At 35.1% G+C, this 23,200-nt stretch overlaps 4 protein-coding genes across 4 annotated transcripts; all 4 read left to right on the top strand.

The window, feature by feature from the left end:
• The first annotated feature begins 516 nt into the window (after positions 1 to 516).
• LOC124412441 (nicalin-1) lies at positions 517 to 4,006 on the top strand. The gene is made up of 7 exons (XM_046892307.1): positions 517 to 827; positions 1,424 to 1,611; positions 1,766 to 2,095; positions 2,223 to 2,432; positions 2,527 to 2,931; positions 3,017 to 3,237; positions 3,338 to 4,006. The coding sequence occupies exons 1-7, from the start codon at positions 653 to 655 to the stop codon at positions 3,474 to 3,476; spliced, it is 1,668 nt and encodes a 555-aa protein (XP_046748263.1). The 5' UTR covers positions 517 to 652; the 3' UTR covers positions 3,477 to 4,006.
• Positions 4,007 to 4,751: 745 nt separating this feature from the next.
• LOC124412446 (2-amino-3-ketobutyrate coenzyme A ligase, mitochondrial) lies at positions 4,752 to 7,265 on the top strand. The gene is made up of 7 exons (XM_046892320.1): positions 4,752 to 4,929; positions 5,261 to 5,457; positions 5,538 to 5,824; positions 5,965 to 6,171; positions 6,324 to 6,516; positions 6,614 to 6,791; positions 7,061 to 7,265. The coding sequence occupies exons 1-7, from the start codon at positions 4,881 to 4,883 to the stop codon at positions 7,216 to 7,218; spliced, it is 1,269 nt and encodes a 422-aa protein (XP_046748276.1). The 5' UTR covers positions 4,752 to 4,880; the 3' UTR covers positions 7,219 to 7,265.
• A 491-nt stretch (positions 7,266 to 7,756) lies between these two features.
• Positions 7,757 to 9,995, top strand: LOC124416080. The gene is made up of 5 exons (XM_046896925.1): positions 7,757 to 8,228; positions 8,323 to 8,880; positions 8,955 to 9,084; positions 9,282 to 9,525; positions 9,870 to 9,995. The coding sequence occupies exons 1-4, from the start codon at positions 7,878 to 7,880 to the stop codon at positions 9,521 to 9,523; spliced, it is 1,281 nt and encodes a 426-aa protein (XP_046752881.1). The 5' UTR covers positions 7,757 to 7,877; the 3' UTR covers positions 9,524 to 9,525; positions 9,870 to 9,995.
• A 177-nt stretch (positions 9,996 to 10,172) lies between these two features.
• On the top strand, positions 10,173 to 13,537 carry LOC124416079. The gene is made up of 5 exons (XM_046896924.1): positions 10,173 to 10,420; positions 10,524 to 12,308; positions 12,564 to 13,052; positions 13,138 to 13,189; positions 13,285 to 13,537. The coding sequence occupies exons 1-5, from the start codon at positions 10,189 to 10,191 to the stop codon at positions 13,292 to 13,294; spliced, it is 2,568 nt and encodes an 855-aa protein (XP_046752880.1). The 5' UTR covers positions 10,173 to 10,188; the 3' UTR covers positions 13,295 to 13,537.
• The last annotated feature ends 9,663 nt before the right edge of the window (positions 13,538 to 23,200 follow it).

Genomic DNA, 23,200 nt, shown 5'->3' with positions numbered 1-23,200 from the left:
AAAACAGCAAACTTTTGAGGTTACGAATGAACAGTTCGTTAATACAGCGTCAATCAAGGTATATAACAAAGATATAAACTCTCTCTAAGACCTAACACTACGCTAGCTTGCTTGCGCAATATATTATTCCAGTGCCATAAATTTTCACCTTACCGTTTTAATCAAATTAAACAAATTATGTAACTTTTTAACCTCAATCCTCGTACTGTCGAGCAGACGAGAATCTGGAGCAGTCAGCTACCTTCAAATTCGGAGCTACCAAATCTTGCGCATGAACTGAAACTTTTGGATGAAAATTTTATCGAGAAATACGGCATCCTGACCGCAGATAAAATTATAGAAATTAAAAAGACCCTGTGGATTATGATAATAAATAATTAAAAATGGCAGTATCTTTGTTCGAATAAATATCATATCAGTTGTTTAAACTTTATGAATTGCCGGTACTGTACCTCGACGAATGAACCTATCGATTTCTATCATTTTACGTACACTCGTGCAACTTCGTGATATGATTCTATTCGCCCAAAGGTAGTTTCTTTAGTTTCTCGTGAACTCTGCGTTGAGGTGCGCCGTGGTGTTTCTGTGTTAACCGACGAATCGTTTTTGGGGAAATTATATTCGCGGTTTATGAGTAGATTCGTGACTGAAAATGTGGCTAGAAGAGTGCGATAGTTTCGCTGAATTATGCCGCGGCTACCTGCCTTATTACTTGTTGATAGTTTTGCCAATTTTCATTATCATTTCACCAGCTAACCCCGTTGCCGCATCTCACGAGTTTCCCGTATATCGGATGCACCAGTATGACCTGCATGGCGTACCACATGGTAATTCTAATTAATACAATATTCTCTGAAATAATTTATGCAACATCAAGTCATCGATTCCAACATTTCGGGTCTAGTAAACCGTTCGAATTTTATGGTTTACACTAATAGAACCTACACGTCATCGTATGCAGAAAAAATGGTTCCAAATTCTTACCCAATGCAATTATTGATATGCTCAAAGTAATTTCCTTTCGCAGTTTTAATGACAACAGGATTGGTCACACCTTTTTTCCCCAATTTTAGATGATATTTAAAACGATGGAGTCTGTTACAAGTGCTTGTAAGAATGATTCTACTATTATCGTGCTAAAAGCTACCTTCTTTATCTTCAATAAGCACACCTGAACCTTGAAAAATAGTCAAAACGTACACATTTTTCAGAATAATTGCTTTGGTGTTTCACACTTCTCTAGACTAGCGAAAAAAATATTTTTCATGAGTATTACTGACGTAACACGAAACTGTATTATCCTTGAATATAATATATTGCGATTGGCTTCATGCTTTGCAATAACTGTTTCTAAGTCCACATCCTCTGTGGTTTCGATTAAAATGTAATAAAGTTAATCTTGGCTTTATTATTTTTCTCCAAGGATGCCGTAGCTCCCCTGTGTCCTTGGAAGCTAGATCGTTAACTGGATGGAGCACATCTAGGCATTGCATTATTACCAGAGCCTTGGATTTAGCACCTGATTCATTTTACTCGATTCGCAGCAAAGCTGGAGCTTTGGTAGTAGTTCTTCCAGAAAAAATGGATGCCCTCTCAGAAGAAGAAAGACAGGTAATGTTACAAGGAAGAATAATCATATTTCAATTTCTAAAAAGTAATCAGAGAATAAAAATAAGGCTAATTCACCAGTGTTTAACCTCTTTCGATGCCCCCCAGCTACTCGAAATCCATTTTTCTTACTCTTGTAATCTAATCTTTTTTACAGCATATTATGGCATTGGAAGAAGTAATGTTGCTGGGACCAGAAACTCCAATTCCAGTATACTTTGCACCCTGGACGCCAGATCTCCAATTAATTTTGGATGACGTATCGAGCAGTTTTTTGACTGACGATAAGGCTGGTTCAGCTGCAGAAGCCATGTTCAACTCTGTTTCCGCAAGTGGTTACCAAGTTGTTGTAGCCACGAGCCAAGCTGTCGCTAGAACTGATGTCAAAGTAGCGACACTGCAAGGAAAATTGTCGGGCACGGGACAAGAAGAAAAATTACCAACTATCGCGATAGTTGCACATTACGATAGTGCGGGGGTTGCTCCAGTAAGTGCCAATCAAAGTCTGTTAGAATGATATTTACAACATTCTTAAAAAGGACCTTATTTGTTTCATCTCTTCAGACATTGTACAAACAGCAATGGAAAAATCATGTCACCTGTGTTTGTTCCAGGAATTATCATTCGGAGCAGATAGTAACGCATCCGGTGTATCGATGCTATTGGAATTGGCCAGACTCTTTTCGGCATTGTATTCAGTGGGAAGGTCGAGACCACGGCAAAATTTGGTATTCATCTTGGCCGGTGCGGGAAAATTAAATTATCAGGGAAGTAAAAAGTGGCTAGAGGATCAACTTGATGGTTTAGAAGGCTCGATAATACAGGTAAGTTTACCGAAGCATTGTTACTGGGAGATATTTAAAAGATTCCTGTAAAGTGCAAAACTGCAATTTTTTACTCCTCATTCTCATCTTTTAGGATGCTTCCTACGTAATTTGTCTGGACTCTGTATCATCGAGCGATAATCTATATGTACATGTGTCAAAACCGCCAAAAGAAAACTCCCCTGGTGGTCTTTTCTACAAAGAACTCAAAGCCGTTTCCGACGCGATTGGCGGAGTTAACGTGGAAGGGGTACACAAAAAAATCAATCTTGCTGAAGAAACACTGGCGTGGGAGCATGAGAGGTATAGCATCAGAAGGCTGCCAGCGGCGACTATATCTAGTTTAAAAAGTCACAAGGACCCGGCAAGAGCGTCTATTTTAGACATGCGGCGGGACGATCAAATAGATAGACTACACACAAATACCAAAGTTATAGCCGAAGCGCTCGCCAGACACATTTATAATCTGAGTTCTAGTCAAATATTTGCCGATTCTCTGGTAATTTTGATTATATTATCAATGCTTATAATAACCAATTCATAGTCAGTGGAAGTTGCTTTATTTAACTTTTCTTTTGTTACAGAGTGTTTCCAAAGATGCTTTACTTCTCTGGCAAGAGTTCTTGAGCAACCAACCGAGAGCTGCTCCGTTATTAGCTGACAAACAAAATCTTTTGGTGACGACCTTGAAGGAGGCTATGGCCCGATATCTCGGAGATGTCAAAGTAACACTTCACACTCCAGATAAACGTGATCCTGAATTTGTCTTCTATGACGTAACGAAAGCCACACTCAATGTTTACAGGTGAATATACTTTAATAATTTCTGTATCCGCACTGTAATTATTACACAGCTGCAGAACAAGTTGTGTGCGACTCACAATTGATTCTTTTTTTGATTACAGTGTCAAACCTGCAGTATTCGACCTCTTCTTAACATTCGCCATAGTCTTGTACCTTGGCGTCGTGTATCTAGTGGTTCACAACTTCACTCATGTCTACAATCTGGCGACAAGTCTATCTGTGAAAAGTAAAACGTCGTAGGATTACAGAGACGATTTGCTTTTGTCAAACGTCAGATTAGTAACTATTCGTATGTTTCATTTAATGCAGTGAAAAAAAAAAAAAAAAAAGACAGGACAATTTTAAATGCAGTTGCGACGATCAGCCAAAAATCTGTATAACTTAAATTTTTATCATTCGGCTACCTTTTCACTCAAACGTGTGTAAAGGTAGATTTCGTGCAACCTCAGTATGATGTAATGTTATCCTTGGTAATCTTAACGCTTTTGCAGCAATACTTACAAAAGTTAAGCTCTTAAATTATCGGCATGTAATAAATACACGATGCTATTTCTCATCTGTTTCCAATTGCGTTATGAGAAACCAAATATTGGAAAATCCTGGTGTAGATGGCTAAACGAAAAATTAGTTTTTCTTGGAAATTGTAGAATTTATTGCATTAATCTCATATAAGCGTTACCAGAAGTGAATAAAAGGTAAAAAAAAATAAGAGAAAACAATTGTAAAGCAATGAAGACAGTAAAATATTATTGAGTGAGTAAACCTATAGAGAATAGCAAGAAACTGAAAGTTCAAAAGCTTTCAAGACTTGAAAATTATTTACAATATTTATCCATCATTCAGATAAATCTCACTTTTTTTTGTACAGAAATGTATATTGTTCTGACGGAACATATTAATAGTTAATTGTAGAATAGTATAACTACTAGTCGCCTTGAGTCAAATTTACAAAATCTGCTCAATAGTTCGAACTATGGCGAAGAAATTTGTTTGAAGAAAACTCGAATAATGTACAGAACAACCATGGAAAAATTCCTTAGTACACAATAATTATCCATTTCTTTACTTTTTGGCAGATGGAACTGATTTTTGATGAAGTTTCTACTCGTTATTCAAACGCCAATGCAACAATTACTGTTTAAGATTAATGAACATCGAGATTCTTCGTTGCCTAGACTAAAATAGGTACTTGTGAAATTTTTTTTTTGTCGTCCATAAATTTTTTGTATTATTTTATTTTCGCTCGTGTCTTTATGAAATAGTCACGATTAGAATGTTACAAACGGTATACATATAATATTAAGCTACGTTACAATAAAATTTGAAAATTAACAGATGTTGTGAATTCCTTTTCTCTCCACTAGTGCTACTCAGTAGTACTTATTTTCCAAAACAATTTTCGTCGTTCATTCATACTGTAGGAGTAAAATACAGAATTTTTTATTTTGGTAATGTCTGGCTAACACTTTGAATATGTTTACGTTGTTTATAATTTCAACACTATATTATGCTTTATTCAGCAGGTATGAAGGTCAACTACTTTAGCGTTTTGACTGGAGTTTTGTTAATCATGTGTACTTTCTCTATCCAATATCTGCAGATATCTTACCACAGCATAACACGACCAGCAGCCAAGACTTTGCAATGACCAGTTTTACTCAAAGTTACAATATGCGAATAATATTTAAACAATGTAAGTTAAACTTTTATCATTTTTAACACTATTGAGCTTCTAATTTAACTATGCATACATTTATTCTTGCAACCTTTACTTGTGAATTGAGTTTAAATTTATTCTCGTATTTTCGATGAGGCTGTATAACTATGTATAATTTTCCAGACTGTTTGATTATTCTCGAATAACTGCATGGTTAAATTACTTCAACTGCAAAACTCATAATCGTTATTCTTGTAATATTAATTCTATATTGGAAATTGAAATTGTGCGAGTGATTATGTTTTTTCTTACGACGAATTGTTTGTAAATTTGTTATTATTTTTCAATGAAATTATTTATCTTGCAGTTCCTCAGGCAAAATGTCATCTACGATCTAGGATGAGTTCTCTGGCAGCAGTTCTACAGCCAGAATTAGATGCAATTAAAAGTGCTGGAACATGGAAATCAGAACGAGTAATTACCTCGCCTCAGAGCATGAAGATTCGCGTTGCAAATGGAAAGGAAGTTCTGAATTTCTGCGCAAATAACTACTTGGGATTATCTGTAACTATGGAATCTATACTCAAGAAATTATTCACGAATTCATCTACGAATTTTTTTCAAATATATCATATTGTTTTTAGAATAACGAACAAGTAGTTGCAGCAGCTAAACTAGCTTTAGATAAATATGGAGCTGGTTTAAGTTCAGTAAGATTCATTTGCGGTACTCAAGAAATCCACAAAGAATTGGAAGATAAGTTATCAGCTTTTCACCAGAGACAAGATACAATTTTGTATGCGTCTTGCTTTGACGCAAATGCTGGGATTTTTGAAACTTTATTAACAGCAGATGATGCCGTAATAAGTGACGAATTGAATCATGCGTCAATCATTGATGGGATTCGACTTTGCAAAGCCACAAGATACAGGTATTATTTCTGAAAAATGAAAGATAATTTATTTACAGTGGTCAGGTCATAATCCTCATTTAAGCTCTAGCTGTACTTAAAATGATTATATTCATGGTTATATTTTCTGAAAATTCATCTTCTTCTGTCTCCATTACCAGATATAAACACAGAGATATGGCAGACCTGGAAGAAAAGCTAAAACAAAGTGCTTCGTCACGATTAAAACTGATCGCTACGGACGGAATATTTTCAATGGATGGCACAGTCGCACCATTACCCAAAATTGCTGAATTGGCAAAAAAATACAATGCCTTGACATTTGTCGATGATTGTCACGCGACAGGTTTTTTTGGAAAAACTGGCAGGTAGGTCACATGCCGTTAATGAATAAATTGATCTGGATAGTCGATGGTTTGACAGTAACATGGGTACAAACGTTCTAATTCAACAAAAGCTTACTCTTTTTGGTACCGAGGTTTGCAAACAGTGATTTTAAATTACCAAATAATTATTGCAGAGGAACAGAAGAGTATTTCGGCCTACTTCCAAGCATCGATATAATAAATTCAACACTTGGAAAAGCCCTTGGTGGGGCAGCAGGTGGTTACACTACTGGACCAAAAGAGCTCATTGATTTGTTAAGGCAGCGTAGCAGACCATATCTGTTTTCTAATTCACTGCCGCCACCTGTCGTTGCTACAGGAATTAAGGTATCGCCTTTCGTTAATGAGTTATGAGGCCGCTGAAAAGAATTTACTGGTAACCGCAATAAAGAAAAACAATACTTACTTCTTACTGTGTTCACAGGTCCTTGATCTCATCACTGATAGCACGAAATTTCTAGAACGTGTTTCTAGCAACACTGAACACTTTAGAAGCGCTATGACTTCGGCAGGATTCACTCTAAGCGGGGAGGGACATCCCATTTGCCCAGTCATGCTCGGAGATGCAAAGCTGGCGTCAGCTTTTGCGGAACGAATGCTCAGTAAGGAAATAAGTTTGACTATCCTTTCCATATTCTTGTTAATAATTTTACTCGAAAATGTCTAAAGGTAGTAGTAAAAATATAACCCCAAGCAGTTTGATTGTTCTTATAATTTTGTCTCTTAAATTACTACAGGAGCAAATAGGTCAAGTGCTAGTTTGGTAGCATGTACTTTTAAACCACCAATTATGAAATCAATTGGAGATTACGAACTTCCGCAATTAAGCAAAACGATACGAAATCTCTCAGGTATTTTATATTATTTACAGATAAAGGCATTTATGTGATTGGGTTCAGTTATCCCGTAGTACCAAAAGGAAAAGCAAGAATACGTGTTCAGATTAGTGCAGCGCACACCACAGAAGATATCGAGAGGGCAGTGGATGCTTTTATACAAATAGGAAAAGAACTTAAAGTTATATCGTAAATATTCTCATCCAATCTTGAAGTTAAATAAATTATACAATGTGTACGTATGCGCCTATATTAATGTACACAGTTATATATGACTGTTGAAATTTGTGCCAAATTAAAATAACTGCATGGGAAACAATGTTGACTACAGAGCACAACCAGCTATTAGCTTTTCTTAAAAAATAAAAGCATGTACACATGTGAATGGATGAATGAATTGGTTCTGAAATAACTGTGAGTAAAATTTTTGTTCTATTTGATCATAAATAGGAATTAACTACTTCAAGTTGATAAATCGATCTGTTTGACAGATTTTCCGGAATTGATAACCAGTCATTTCTCAGAATATAAATTTATAGTATAAAATTACTGGTAGTATAACAGCACATAGCAGTAAGTATTTACAATGTCCTCGATTCATCTTTGGATAAATCTTTGAAGAATATTTACAGATTACTATTAATATTATAAAATTTTTATATAAATTAGCAACGAAGTATTGATGTTATACCAAGTTGTAAATACCCAATGATTAATAAATAATTCCATCGCCAGTAGAATACCACGAAGTAATTTGAATCAGAAAAACATGCTTGAGAATCTATTCCAATAGGTTGTGAGGACGTGGGATTTATTTTCATTAACTTACAGCCGATATTTGCATCTGAAATAATGACGATTAAATGGACAGAACGTGCAACTGTAAAATTGGTGATTCTTTACGGAAGACACGAATGCCTGTGGAATCCATTTCTTCCAGAATTCAACAAGCAGCTTTGTTGTTACCAAGCTTACAAGCAAATTGTTCGGTGTATGAATATACCTGGGTTAACTGTATGCGATTGCGTCAAACGGATATCGTTTGTGAAAAAACAATATTGTTTTGAGCTTTCAAAAATTAGTGCTGCCATATCACGTGGCACTTTTTATAAGCCTAAAGCTAGTTGGTTTGAAATTATGCATGAATTGCTATTTCCATACATTCAATCAGAATCCAGCAATTGCAACGAAGATTCTAGAAAAGTAAGATGCACATTTTTTGGCGTAAACTGTTTTTTAGTATAAATTGTAAATATATGGCCGAAAATTCTTTACTACAATCCAATTTTTTTTATAGGATTGTGATTGTTCGCAAGACGAAGAAGGAGATGGTGATGGATGCGACAACGAAAACCCAGTGATCGACGAATGCGAATGCCCACCGTGCGAATGTCCACCTTCTGAAAACTTTGAACAAGATCGTACATCTTACACCAACAGGGAAACATGTTTGGATCTTCCTCACAAGAAACATCATCGTTCTAAGTCCCGTGCATCTAAAAATCGTGGTCCCTCAAAGTCACCAATATGCTCTACACGCAGCAATTGCGTAGAACAAAATTCTGCGTCAGATTTAGAGAGATCAAAACCGCTACAAAAATTTAACAAGCATGTTAGACCAAGTACACAAACTGACAACGCCACGAACACAAGAAAGACAACGTGTGATAAAGGAAACGATGTTATACGATCTATGAGCACAACAAAATGCGCCCAAGTGTCAAAGAGATGTATGGATGCCGGCAACAGAACGAGCTCACTTTATATTAGCCAATCTGAAGTTCAAACTGAAAGAAAATCTACAGTAAATACTTACACGAATTGTGAACATGCAGAAAAGGCGCAATGCACAATGGTACTCGCATGATTACAGTAATTATTTTGTAAAAGGCGAATGAGAGTCTGTTTCTAGTTCCGCGATTGTTACAGAATGACGAATTTTTGCTGGAAGATGTCTGCACAAATTCCGCAGAAGGAAGTGGGAAGAAGTGTAACCAGTACGACGAATTTGATATGTTTGGGAAGAGTGTCGCTTGTCAGTTGCGTAGTCTCAGCTTAGGTAATTGTCAACTCTGAATAACTTTATTCGACATGGAATTATCAATTATCTGAAGAACCTAGTGAAGTATATTTCAGGAATTCAATTTAAGTTGTCTTTGACTAATTTTATGTGTATCCGTCTCCTTTTTTCCCCTTGAAATTGGCTCGCAGTAACATTACACACATATGCATTTCTTTTTCTTTTTCTTCTTCAAGAATCGGCTATCAATCTGGAGAAACGCATACAAGATATGATGACCGAAGAGCGACTGTGCTGTATGAAAGATAGCGCAGCTGTAAAAATGAGTAGCAAAGATTGCACCTGCACTTGCAACGAATGCAAAGAATGTTGTTCTTCAGAAAAAGATCAAACTTGCGCATGTGGCGTACCGGTCAGCAAATGTTTGCCTTTATTTCCAATGAAACCGAGCCAATGTTACGGATTTGGATGTAATTAAAAGTAACTATTTTATCCGCCATGATTATTAATATTTACCAAAAATGAGCTGTAATGATATGCAATGGAAAACACAGGATATCTGTATTCAATTGTAATTTACAACCTATTCCAAATCTGTCATAATTCGGCATTTCTATTTTGAAAACTAACAATATTCTAAATTAAAAAAAAAAAATTTTGTAACACAACAAATACGAAATGTTATTTATCCATAGACTTTTAGGAGCCGACTTGCAAGCATAATGAAATATGTCGAGCAAATGGGATGACAAACTGACCGAAAAGTTCCTGACATTGTATCGAAAACATAAATGTCTTTGGAATCCGTACTCTTATGATTATAGGAACTGTGCTGTTAAAAATGAAGCCTTTAAAACTGTTGTACAGGAATTAAATTTCCCCGGCATCAGAGTGCCTGAATGCTTGCAACAAATTGAAGTCATAAGGGAAAAGTAAAGTCAGGATGACGCCGGTTTTACACATGAGCTTAACAGGATTACATCAATGTTTTTTTTATTTTCCATGTGTGATACTTTTTGACCAGCTTGAAATAACTAAAGTTATCAAATTTATTTATTTAGATACAAACGAGAACAGGCAAAGGCTGCAAAGAAACTGAAATCTGGAAATCTATACAATTCGAATTTACCATGGTTTAATCTTATGTCTCAAATGCTATGCGAAGTGATAAACGATGAGGAAACGTTCAGTAAAAATCCAGTAAAATTCGCTCCATGTGCTGGGACAAAGAGCAAGCGCACCAAACACTCTCGAACATTCAATGAGCATGGGCAACTTATCTCAAAAGATAACTATGAAAAAAATTTTAAAAGCAAATCGGAAAAGAATGATTCCAACACCTCAGTTCTCACTGAAGAGGAGCTCAAACACTCAGGTATCATACAGTGGCTGACGTAGCAGTAAAAGTTTAGGAATACGTGTTCAATAGATATTCCGTGACTGGTAGTATACGTCAGATTAATATCAATTTTTCGCAGGATTCGAAAAACCAAAAGCACAGCGTCAAAATGCTAATTTGCATGGTGAATTAAAACCAGGTGATGATGAAAATGATCAGCATAACAAATGTCGATCCTGTGGTTGGGAAACAGAAAAAAGTCAGGCCGAGTCACACAGTAGAACATATGAACTTAATAATTGTAAAGAGAGCAGAACCGAAATTCAATCTGAAACTGAGAGAACTTTTCCAGTAAATTCATCAAAACTTGCCGATCAAAATTTGGTTGAGGAAACAAATCCTCCACGTTTGTGTGGCAAGAAAGTTAACTATTCAAGTAGGGAAACTCAAATACAGGAAACAGATGTTACTCAATCTCAAAAAAACGTTGAAATCCATGAAGATCATCCTAACCCAATGCAAAATTATAGAGGAAAGTGTGCTTCTACTCGACAAAAAAATTTCGAAGATACAGAAGATACGACATATCAAGATAATATCAAAGCAGTAAAATTAGCAGACGATATTTTATCAAAAGAAATTAATTATGTTCACTGTCCCGGAAGTAAAAAAGAGTTTGGAAACAATATTGCAACTCATCCAAGTTACATTGCCCATGATACTCAAAGCTACTATTTGGAACACATCCAGCCCAATTTTGAAATAAATCGAACTAGCCATCATATCCATGAACCTACGCCAAATATGGTTCGTTACCAAGACGCATTTAATCAGCAGTCACAGAGAGCAGCACAGTTTTTTGACGACATAGTTGGGAATGATAATGTGTCTCCTACCAGGTATAATGCATCCGTTCAGCAATTCGACGGAGTTAGGCCTGCAGTATTACCAATCACATCTGAAGAAGATAAATATGAAGTCTGCCCACGATTTACAATCATTATCCCAAATTCAGATGACGAGGATCAACATCTAGAAATTATTGGATACGAAGTTAGTGCGATCAATCGACAACTATCGAAGTCTATGTTGTGCTCACATGAGAGTGAAAAAAAAGCAATGAGCACTTTTGAATGCTTGTGTAAAACCGATACACATGTAGCAAGTAGAAATGTAAATATGGATTCGGCAAGACATAGCAATGTTATTAAGTTGGACATAAACCATGGACGTTCCAGGCACAATCATGCAAAGAAACGGATTCGTACCGCAAGAACTGCCTGCGAAAAGCAATCCGAAGATGACTCTCAGCATCAAGATGTCACGAAAATTGGAGTACAGCATAAACCATCTACCAGTAAGGGTACGCAGACTGATACATCTTATGAAAATGAAATAATCCAGACAATCCCAGATGTACAAACAGGGGAACCGAATCGTTCGAAATCTGTTTATAACAAAGACGTTTCTTCAATGACCACATCACTACGCCATAATGCTGCACCACTTCCAACTCTACATAGAGATGAACTTCCGATAGATCAATACTCACATGAATTGAATGATGATCCAGTAAGCAAAGAACCATCGTGCTGTACAGCACGCCCAGAAATTAAGAATAGCTCATTGCCAGCGGAGAGTTTTGATAATACGAGGATATTACTGAATGTTATTGTAAAAATATTAGAAGCTGATAGCACACAGGAAGTACCGATAAACTTGCAAAGAACTTTAAATACAATGCTTGACACGTTTCAAGAAATAGCAACACTTCCACCAGCCACTGTAGGACACCAGGAGAGTAATGATAATGAATTAGAAGATGCTGTGCTTGATAATATTACGATGGAGAGCACCCAGTATCAATTGCTTCCTTTCGACAAACCGTCTAAGAGTAAACAGGATCAAAAGAAAAATTCACAAGGTGAGAATATGTATAACTAATATAGGACGAATATAATGCTCTCCCTAATCATGCCCAATGTTGTTTACTTTTCGATAGACATATAGTTAGATAGGCGAATAGATTATTCTGTGAAGTATCGAGGTACAACAGAAATTTCAATTTGATGCCAACATTTAGACTTTCGGCATCTTAGTGTAGACACTTAATTATTCAACTTTATATGGCAGATTCAAAGATAAGAAATATATCTGAACTGACAAAAAATGGTTCTAGACTCACCTACCAAGACAGTGGAGATTGATGATGCGACTGAAAATTTAAGGCCACAGTCTCCCATCGAAGGACCTATTCGTCTTAGCAGCATATTGGAAGATGAAAGGACCATGTACCTCTTTCCAGAAGGGGTCAATTATGTAGTAAATAATGATACTAGTGGAAACAAACAAAACCCTGAAGTTGTGACTGAAAAAAACCAATCAACCAATGAAACAGATATTAGATTAACTCAAATAAATGAACCAACAAATGAAAGAAATGCCAGGAACGTTTTGCAGAATACACTTCCAGATCATTCGAATATATCAAACTCTATATCCGGTCCAGTTCTTGATTATACAAGTGAATTTGGTGGAAATGAACCCATTCCTTCGTCATCCCGGAACATCAGCGAGACTCTAGCTGCAAGCCAACTAGCAAAAGATTTCTTAGATGTTGTAAAATATACAATAATGATGGATCAAATGCTACATCCTAAGGAAAACGGTTCGCATCGATTATGCATAAACACTCGAATGCATTTAAATCGAAATATACCGGTAGGAATCCATTCTCATCTTTATGATTCTAGGAAACAACGAATGCTGCAAACAACCGAGAAAATCAACGGATTCACGACATTTGTACGTTTTAATCTGTTTTTTTGTTTTTATTTTTTTATAGTTAACAAGCCTAACTGTGTTGCCATGAATAAATCATTCTCATATTTTTGTTACAGACGAAGATGATGAGATCTGATGTATATCCTGTCAGCATTACCAACATCTGTTGACTTCCGTTACACCAGAGAATGGGGTAACTGTTCATTAATTACGTACCAGCCACACTTCGAACAGCGAAATATTTCAAAACTAAAGCAAGGATTGTGAAAATATTTGAAACTGTTTTTATAAGCTCTCATTAAAATTTTATAAACTAAATATGAAATTTAAAAATAAATCCAACTATATACATATGAGTCAGTAAATAATGTTATGTATGATCGGTAAGTTCATTGCATAGAAGTTTTTTCATATCTCAATAACGTATAAACCAATGATACTGAGTTTTATGCAGGTTGATCAACCTAGAAATGAAAAAAATAAGCGAAGCGGAGTTAGATTGATTCTTGTTAGAAAAATGTTGCTGAGTATTGTTACGGGTATTGTGTTCAAAATAAGTAAATCAAACTGTATGGTAAAAACAACTTGACAGAATGTCATTTTGACATTTCTGGTTATAAATTCAAACCAAAGGTACACAAATTTAAATAATTACAGGATGTATATTGTATCTAGGCCATAAATGATTGACCTATATTCTGCATGCCCAAGACCGTTAATATTTTACAATTATTATGAAATCTGAAGAGTTGTTAGTAGTAACTCACAATTGGGTTAAAAATTTGGAACAAACTAACTCCTGTAATCCATTTCGCATTATTAACACATAGCGGATCATCGATCGGAGAAAAAATGTCTAATCAATGGAGCGAAGCAAAGCTGTTCAAATTTTTAAGATTTTACAAAAGTTATGAATGCCTGTGGAATCCTTATTCACCTGAATATCAGAACTACGATGCAAAATCAAACGCATTTTCTCAAATATTATGCGAAATGAACGATTTTGGATTAACTGTTGACAAATGCTTGATTCAGATTAAATACATCCGTAAAACTTATAAGCAGGAACAGCAAAAATTAGAGAACATTGCATTATTAGGAGGCCGTGCCTATTCAAATTTGCTGTGGTATCCGTTAATGAATAGCATGTTCTCGAAAGTTATTCGGGACGAAGAAAAAGCGGTGAGGAAAATTTTTATTTTTAAACACATGTTTATGTCACATAGAAATATGATATTTTTTGAATGAACTTTGTTAGAATACAAACTTGATTAAAAATGATGTCTGTCGTGTCACTAAGAATATTATTTAATTGTTTAATTTTCAACTTCATTTAGAATCAAGAATCTCGCAGTCTGAATCTTATGGCTGTGCCAAAACGCCTACGACTTAATTCGGGGGATGAACTTGCTCGAAGAAATTTGCAAGAAAGATCTATGGCGATTTATGGAGAGACAACCGCCATCTGTCCATATATACCAAATTCGAACCAAGAAGATTATACGGATGACTACCCAAATTCTATAGTGCCAATAAATTGTGTTGACATGTGTGTTCCGAATGAACATATAAGTTGTTGTCCTACCTGTGGATTTTTGAGGGATAGCTATTGTAATTGTCATTCAATCAATGACATTGGGTGTAGTGCAGAAAATTTTAACCAAAGCTATATTTCGCAATCACAGATTGATTATCGGCCTAAGACCTCGTATAATTATAGAAACGGCGTATTGGAAATAAACTCTGCGGTTCGAATTCCTGTATCCCAGCCTTTGAAAAAGCATGGACGTAGCCATGTCATCGAAAGCACAACACTAGAAGCACCTAAAGAATATAATTTCAAGTCCTGTTCCAGTAATCGACAAACAAACTATCAAAATAATAAAGATGATGAAGAATTGTCGGTGCAATGTAACACAAAATCTGTTCAAAACAATGAGAACAGTAAAATAGCAGACGAATATAGTTCTCCGAAAATCCTAGACCGTGCTGTTAATATTAATTCAAATACTACAAACTCTCAACCTAATAAAAATGGTGTTTCAATAAGAAATATTAGAGGGAGATTAAAGAAATCTAGAAAAAACAGGGGGAGTGTTGATAAAATAGTACGAGCTAAAAATTTATTAGGCTTGATTGGTACAACACCAATTTCCACTTGCAAGAATATCAAGCATAATGAAAATTGTACCGGCGGTAACAAGGCAAACGACAGTAACCTGAAGAAACTTAACGATAATTTAGAATCCGAACAAAGCATTGATTTGAAATCATTAACGAATACCAAGCAACCAATTGTAGCACTTGATTCAAACCACCAACGTAACGTGGATATCATAGATGAAAATACGTCAAAGAAAAATGTACCCATGGCTGATATGAAGATAGAGATAGATCAGGTTTCTACCACAGCATCAGAAAATAATGGGTATTTTATAAAAGAGAATATTTCCGTTGAAAGTCCACAAGGAAAAATTGAATATGATCAAGTTGGTAAAAATATTAAATCTGGAAATTTGAAAGTAGAATTAAGTTCAGGACAGTCAGAAAAGTCAGAAGCATTGAACTGTGTATTGAACGAGAAACGTTTTTCAGAGAAGATTGATGATCTTAACCAGGGAAGGCATAATGTAGAAGATACCGAGAATCTAAAAGAAAAATCGAAAAGTATGATGAAGTATAAGTTGGCAAAAATTGTTATAGATTTCATCGACGAAACCTTAAGCAAACCAGGTAAAGGCACGACGGAGGATCACGAGGAAAGGTTAATTCTGAAGAAAGTGGCTGAAGATTTAAAAGCGGTAGTGAATGAAAGTAATCCTGGTCAATATCGAAATCACATGATAAAGCCTACGAATAAAACAATTTGTTGGCGTCAGCCAATCGCAGAACGTTGCAATATTATTCCCTGCAAAGTCAGATCCTCAGTTTGTGAAACCAATTATATAGAAAATATCTCATGTGGAAAATCAGTACAATCAAATAATAGGGATAATAAAACACATAAAAAATTGCGCTGTTTTAGAATGATGGCAGGCGCAGATTCTGGTGTCGAACGTAATACGAATAAATCGAATTCGTTTACCCAGCATAAGGGTATAGCAAAAAATGGAAGAAATGTCGAAGTATCTTGTAACAAAGTGTGCCAAACAAATTCTCCAGAAAATATCCCTGAAATAAAATGTATGCAACCTAATGAAATAACAATTTCAAACCATTCAGTTTGCAAAATTTCACAGTGTGAGAATCCGCAATCGTCATGTATAAACTATGCGAAAAGCTACAAAGCTTCAAATTTACATGGAATGAAGGATAAATCGTTTCGACCGAAAGGTATTAGTAACAAAAAGTACCCTGATTTGGATCTACGAGCTATAGAAATAGGTGGCAAAATAAAGACGAAACAAAGCGAATTGATGGCTAAAGATAATTCTGAGAAACTAGTGAGTAATTCAAATATCTGTAATTCAGATCCTGCTTTGCAAGATATAATGAGAGTTGAAAATTGTATAACTACCAATATTTCAGTTAATGCATCGGAAAGCACAGAAAACTCGGCGTTAGATAAGGTTGTAAAAGAAATAACAGACTGTCTCCAAAAAACTTTAAATAAAAATGGATATGCAATTGAAAACAAGAATTTTTTTTCAAAGAAGAGTCTAATTACCAGTGGCAATGGTGAAATAAGTAGTAAGGTGATAGAGAATGAAACGGTGTGGAAAACAGAATTGAGAAATATAGTTGGCGATTTAATGAATAAAAAAAATACTGAGAATCCAATTACCTTCAAAGTCAAAACAATGATTTTGCCAGTGATGGATGAATCAGTTACGGAAGTGGCTACTTCAACTTTATCACAATTGAATACAAAAAACGAGTACAATATAAGCAAAAACACACCTCTGCAAGTTTGTGAGGCATTCGCTAATGAACATAGTTCAATTAAAGATACTGAATGCAGTAGGAGTGAGCACAAATTGTTTGCAAAAGATGACGAAAAACGACCAAAAGAAGGGAGAGACTTTAGTACTTACATTTTAAAAAGTGATAAGAATAATTATAAAATCACACCGAGGCAATCGCTTAATAAATCAGAAAAAAGAACTTGCAATGTAGAAACCAATAGTCCCAATTCTGCTGCCCTGTTCCATAAATTATGTCCAGAAAGTCGATCGAAAAACAAGATATTACCAAATCTGATAAAGAGATATGTTAAAAGAAGCAAAAGAATGGTTCCTATATACTCCAACAAAATCTTGATTAATGAAGCTAATCGAATTGTCTTATCCAACAATGATCATTTAAATGGATTGCGGAAGCTATTGAAATATTTAGAAAAATTTGAAAGGAAATTTCATACTATTCCTAAAAAAAATGATATTTTCCTGCAGAATAGAACACCAGAAAAGAAATATGCAGCGTCAAACGATGAAGAATTTGTAGAAAATCAGATCAATGCTCAAGAATATCCAAAGAATGATTTCACCGAGGCAAAAAATATTTTTCCTCAATCTTATGGTGAAGATATTAGCGTTTATTTATGTACAGAAATATCTCAAAATGATGAAACAGAGGTCCAAAAGGCAACGAGCTGTGATGATCATTTTTGTAGAAGTATTTCTCATGATGTTAACAGAAGTTCGTTTTTTACGAATCAAGAAAATAAACTGTTCAATAGTACTTTGAGCAGTTGTTCAATCAAATTTTTGAGTAGAGACGAGATGGATTTCAGTGAGTGGGAATCGTTCAGTGAATCTGACGTAGAAGCTGGGATGATAGAATTACATGGTAAACATCGAAATTCGTCAAGTCTGGATAATCCTAAAAGGCACCACGAAAAAAATTTTCACAAAACACAACTTCAGATGTTACAAAATTCGGACAAGGGGAACAAAGATTCTGCATCGTATTCGACGGCCCCACCCAAGCAAACCTGCTCAGTTAATACTATGACAGAAACAGGAAAAAAACAATTTTGGTACTGTAATAGTACCGACGATATACAAATACTAAACAATATTGTTTCACCGTTTAGTGAAGGGCGTCTTCAAGTGTCGGAGGCAAATTTATTGAAGAATATATCAAATGTACAACATAATTATAGTAGGAATGACATGAATATAAATCAAAAAGACATATCGGACTCTGAGAAACACAGCAAAGTATCCTCATGTTGTTTAGGTAAAATATATAATGAGTATGAAACAGTTTAGATAAAGATACGTCGGATTTGTAACAACACCAAAGATATTTAACAATTGATAATGTGTTTTGTTTGTTTAACAGAACTTGAAGATACTCGAAAGATAAATGAATCTGTAATAACGAGTTGTAACGAGTCTGAGAAAGGTCGATCATTATTGGAAGCTAAACTGCGAATCGCTGCCAAAAGTCACATCAAGTCTTGCTGTAACAAAGATGTCACAAGCAGCATATGTACACCAATTTGCGATGTGACCAGTCGCCTCAGATTATGTGCAATTATGAAACCACCGAACGAATATCTACTAGCTAATAATAGTGATATTCTATCAGATAATACATGTTACTGTGAAAGTATGAGACAGCCGGAAGAGGTGATTACTGAAAGGGATTTAAAGTTACATAGAAAAGCCAGTCAAAGGAATGCGATAATAGGAGATGCAAATGTAAAATCAATGTCTGCTACTTGTCAGACCGAGCTTTTGAAAAGTGAACGGAACGTGATTGAACGGCAAACTCAAGGAAAGATTAGAGAACCTGGACAAAATTTAAACGGTACCTTGCAGATAGCAGAGAAAGAAACAAATACTTCTGCTACTACAATATCGAATATTACAACATCCGACGAGCAAGGTACTACCAAGAATTTAGTATCAACTTCGTTAGATCTGACAGCTTTGCGACAGGAATCCGTATTGCTGGAAATAAAAATGCTGCAGCCACTATTTTCAATTGAATTGAGAAAAGCACCGAAACATATAGAGAAACTAGGATTAACCAACTTTGAGGAATCTGCTGTTGAATCTAGTACAGAAAAATGCACGATGACAGACGACGTAAACCTGAATTCCGGTAATGCAACCACTCCACCAAATTCTATCAATAAAAAACAGACAGAGACGGATCGAGGAACACTTCTACTGATACAAAAAAATGTAAAAGATATTTTTTCGTCTACAATAGAATCATCAAATTCAAAGCCGAACATGGAAAATAATGACAATGAAATTAAAGTATCGAAAGATCAGAAAGAATCTTTAAGTGAACAAAAAAAAAATGCCTCAACAAATTTTCAAGGAAATTCAGGTGGCTCAGATCTTAATCTTTGTAATATGATTCCTCCGCATGTGGTAATATTATCGAAAAAATACGAAGATTCTGGTAATCAAAGTGATACCCACAAGGCGTTAATGAATGATTGTTCTGTTGATTGTGCAAATAAAGCGATACCATTATCGGAAATAAATTCGTGTACAGGGACGGAATCGATGACAATAGAAACTATAATAAAAAGTATAGAAACATGCTTGCAGCGTGTAACGGATCCTGTTCTTAGAGAGGAATTGGTTGGAATAGTCAAGTACATAAATAATCAGAATCAGAATAACAATTACTCTTCAAGAAAAAATCATACACAGTTAAGCGAAGAAGCTCCTGAGTATTTAAGATCATCTGTAGAAGCAAATGGAACGTCAATCCTGTTTAAATATGAAGACGATAATGAACGGCAGTCGCATTTGCCAATCACTGAAAACAGTCAATGCGGAGAGTCATGCAAATCTTCGGAAGTGACTGTGGCCACAAGAAGTTTTGAAAATGATGGAGGGATCGACGAAGATAATCATACTTTGATCGACAGGTCTGAGATTATGCTAAGTTATGAGAATAAACCCAGTTCAATGGAAAAAATGAGTGATAGGTTTGTAGACAAAGAAACAAGCAATCAGACATCTGGGAAAAATCGAGAGGTACATCCAGACGATAACAAATCCTGCTTTCAAAGCAAGTCTCTAATAATCCCAATTGCACACAGTACATTGTTATCAAGTGCTGACGATGCTAGTGAAAACGGTGAATTGAATATATCAAGATCCGAATGGCCGTTTTCCAAACTTACGCAGCGTGTAAAATCTAAGAACCCAAGTATGATTTCTGTTGAAAATCAGGGTACACCTTACAACGAACTAAATGAAATCAAAGAAAGCAGGGACGTAATAAAAGCCTTGAATTATTCTTCAAAGAAAATATATTGCGATGTTCAAGAAACAAGAAGCTATGGCAGTAGTTGCGATGAAAGTATTGATGAGGAATTAAATTCAACTCCACTGGCACAGAATCATGAAAATGATGAATCTAAGCATCGGTGCTGCAGTGGACAGCCAACAGAAATAAATATAGATGCATTTACCACTTCAATTGCAACCCAACTGCAAGGCTTGTCTATAGGTAAACGAAAAATAATTCAGTAATACAAATTTAATAAAAACCTATAATAATAATCACTATTTGCAAGCTTTCATTTTTATTTTATAGAAGCTGCTTTAAGATTTCAACAGCGTATCCAAGATCTGATAAGTGAAAGTTATTTGGAGGAGGAGAGAAGTATAAAAACTCCGTAATTTGTCAGAATCTCAATACTCAATGCGTCTAATTATTGGAGCAAACAAGTCTCAGATCATTATAATTATTGTAAATTATGGAGAAAACTAATGAATCGTTTTTGTAAAGTTCAAAATTTTTACATAGTTTTTACCGAAATATTTAAACACATTTTACTAGCGTAAAAATATTGTGGCAAAATTAGAATCAATTATTTGACACTTATGTCAAATATTTGAATTTTATAACGACGTCGGGTAAACAAAACGTGTTCAGTGTGAAGTTGGCAACAGGCTGAATTCCACATATAGTTATGTTCGAAAATCACCTATACAGTGATGGATGAAATCAAACTTTCGATAAACGGGTCATTTTAATCCAGAAAATGATGGAAAAAATGTCTCGCAAATGTAGCCAGACAAACCCAACAAAGCCAAAATTCTACGATAGCATTGAGTGTAAACTTAATTAAACGTAGTATGTAATACCTTCAATTTTTGCAGGGTGTTCAATCTGCAGCAATTCGCCGGACTCAGCGTCCCATCTTCTATACCTCACTGCATACACTATTATATACACATATCGACACGAATACACACACTCTTCAGAATAAATACACTCAACCACACGCTAGACTTTGAATAAAGTGACTTCAAACACACGGCACCGAAAGCGTGGCTCCCGCGCTTGTTTCGCTTCAATCAGATTCAGCTGTTTCTACCGGTTCGAACGGTTCAAACCGAACTGCGCATACCTTCAGGCGATATGATCACACACGAGGCATGTGCATGCATGGCACAAGGGTGTGTTCCAAAACACCACCCAGATGACGAAGATAGAGGCAAAGCTAGTCACAAACTCAGCAGTGCAAAAGAAATAAACCACCCTACCTTACCCACTCGGGTGGCGTTTTGGCATAAATCGGATGGGGTAGATGGTGGACAGCTGATATTTGCAGACGCACAGAATTAGAATCTGAGACTTGAGATGCTTTTGATCGAACCTGTGAAAGCATTTTGCGAGTTTTTCCTGATTCGTCTAAAAGCCGTGTATCTTGATTTATCCCTCTTTTTTAATGCATCTACTCCTCGATTATTTGATCAGATTGTTATAAACACAAGTAAACAGAAATGTTTAATGTTGTTATTAGCATCGTATAATATTTTATTTATTCGGTATAATAATATTGTGGTTATGTATATATGCCAACACATATACACATAACACACACACACATATACAGATATTATATACAGAAGGTTGGTGATTCGTAGTAGTATTATAAATGCTTGAGCCTGCCTATGCATTTTGTATAGTTTTCATATTGCGTATTGTAATAATAGTAATTATCGTAATAATCTGGATTTGTAATACTTTTTCTTTAAATTTATTTATTACTTTTAAAATATATCCTAGGACAAGTATTATTCAACATCGTTATCTCTTCTTCGGTGACGAATGAACATTGGTAGTATATTATTTATATTATTATAACGTTTTCTTTAATCATTTTCTCTGAAAAGTATTTACAGTTTGTCCATAACTAATTGTTGGTTTGCTGCCGTTAGCTGTGTTTAGTCTCTTCTTATAATTTGATTTTATTTTGTCTGGTTTTTTTTTTTCTCTCTGAGGAACAAATACGCGTCTCGACTTCAGTTATAATATGTAATATAATACTTTAGCATAGACTCCAGAATGTATATGTATATTGTGTACTAATAATTATTCTATCAATATAAGATCTCTATTATCTATAATCATAATAAACGATTGAAAACATAAATTAGACTTTATAAAAATACTATCAACGGCCGTATGCAACGTTTCAATACAATTCCGGGTACATAATCATTAATCAATAATAATAATCAGGCCATTAGTAGTACAATATATATATTAATTATCCTAGTGTAATCATTATATCTGGATTGCATTGCAAATCCTACAAGGTAAGCGTTTACTTTATATATCTGATACTTTACGTAATAATACAATAACAATAAAGTGCATTTATTATTCAGTTCTAGATTTCGTACTTCTTTTACATATGTACCATACACTTTTTGCCCCTTCAATTAACGAGTTACCTATATCCGTAGCGTCGATGTACGCTGGATTATGTTTATTGTTTAAAAAGCTGCATTTCTTTTGTACGATCAAGAAAGGTTATTTTATACCAATGCAAGTTAACAAGCTATCTATGAACAGTTTTTTTTTCTCAAGTTTTCTTTTTCTCTCTACTTTGTTTGTTTTTTACTTTATTATTTTCACGAGTAATGTCTCGTTCTTCTTTTTCTTCCATTCGTAGTTATTTTCACTCAAGTTATTTTGGAATGACTCGAGGTGCTCGTTTAAAACGCCAAGCGCAAGAGCGGAAATTACATAATACATAGTTAATAATACTTTTTAGCAGAATAGAGGCAGAAATATTCGTAATCTTTTTTTGCTTCA

The sequence above is a fragment of the Diprion similis genome, chromosome 2 (assembly GCF_021155765.1).
Source record: "Diprion similis isolate iyDipSimi1 chromosome 2, iyDipSimi1.1, whole genome shotgun sequence".
Taxonomy (NCBI): domain Eukaryota; kingdom Metazoa; phylum Arthropoda; class Insecta; order Hymenoptera; family Diprionidae; genus Diprion; species Diprion similis.
The sequence above is the reverse complement of the archived record's forward strand: the minus strand, read 5'-3'. Positions and strand labels throughout refer to the sequence as shown.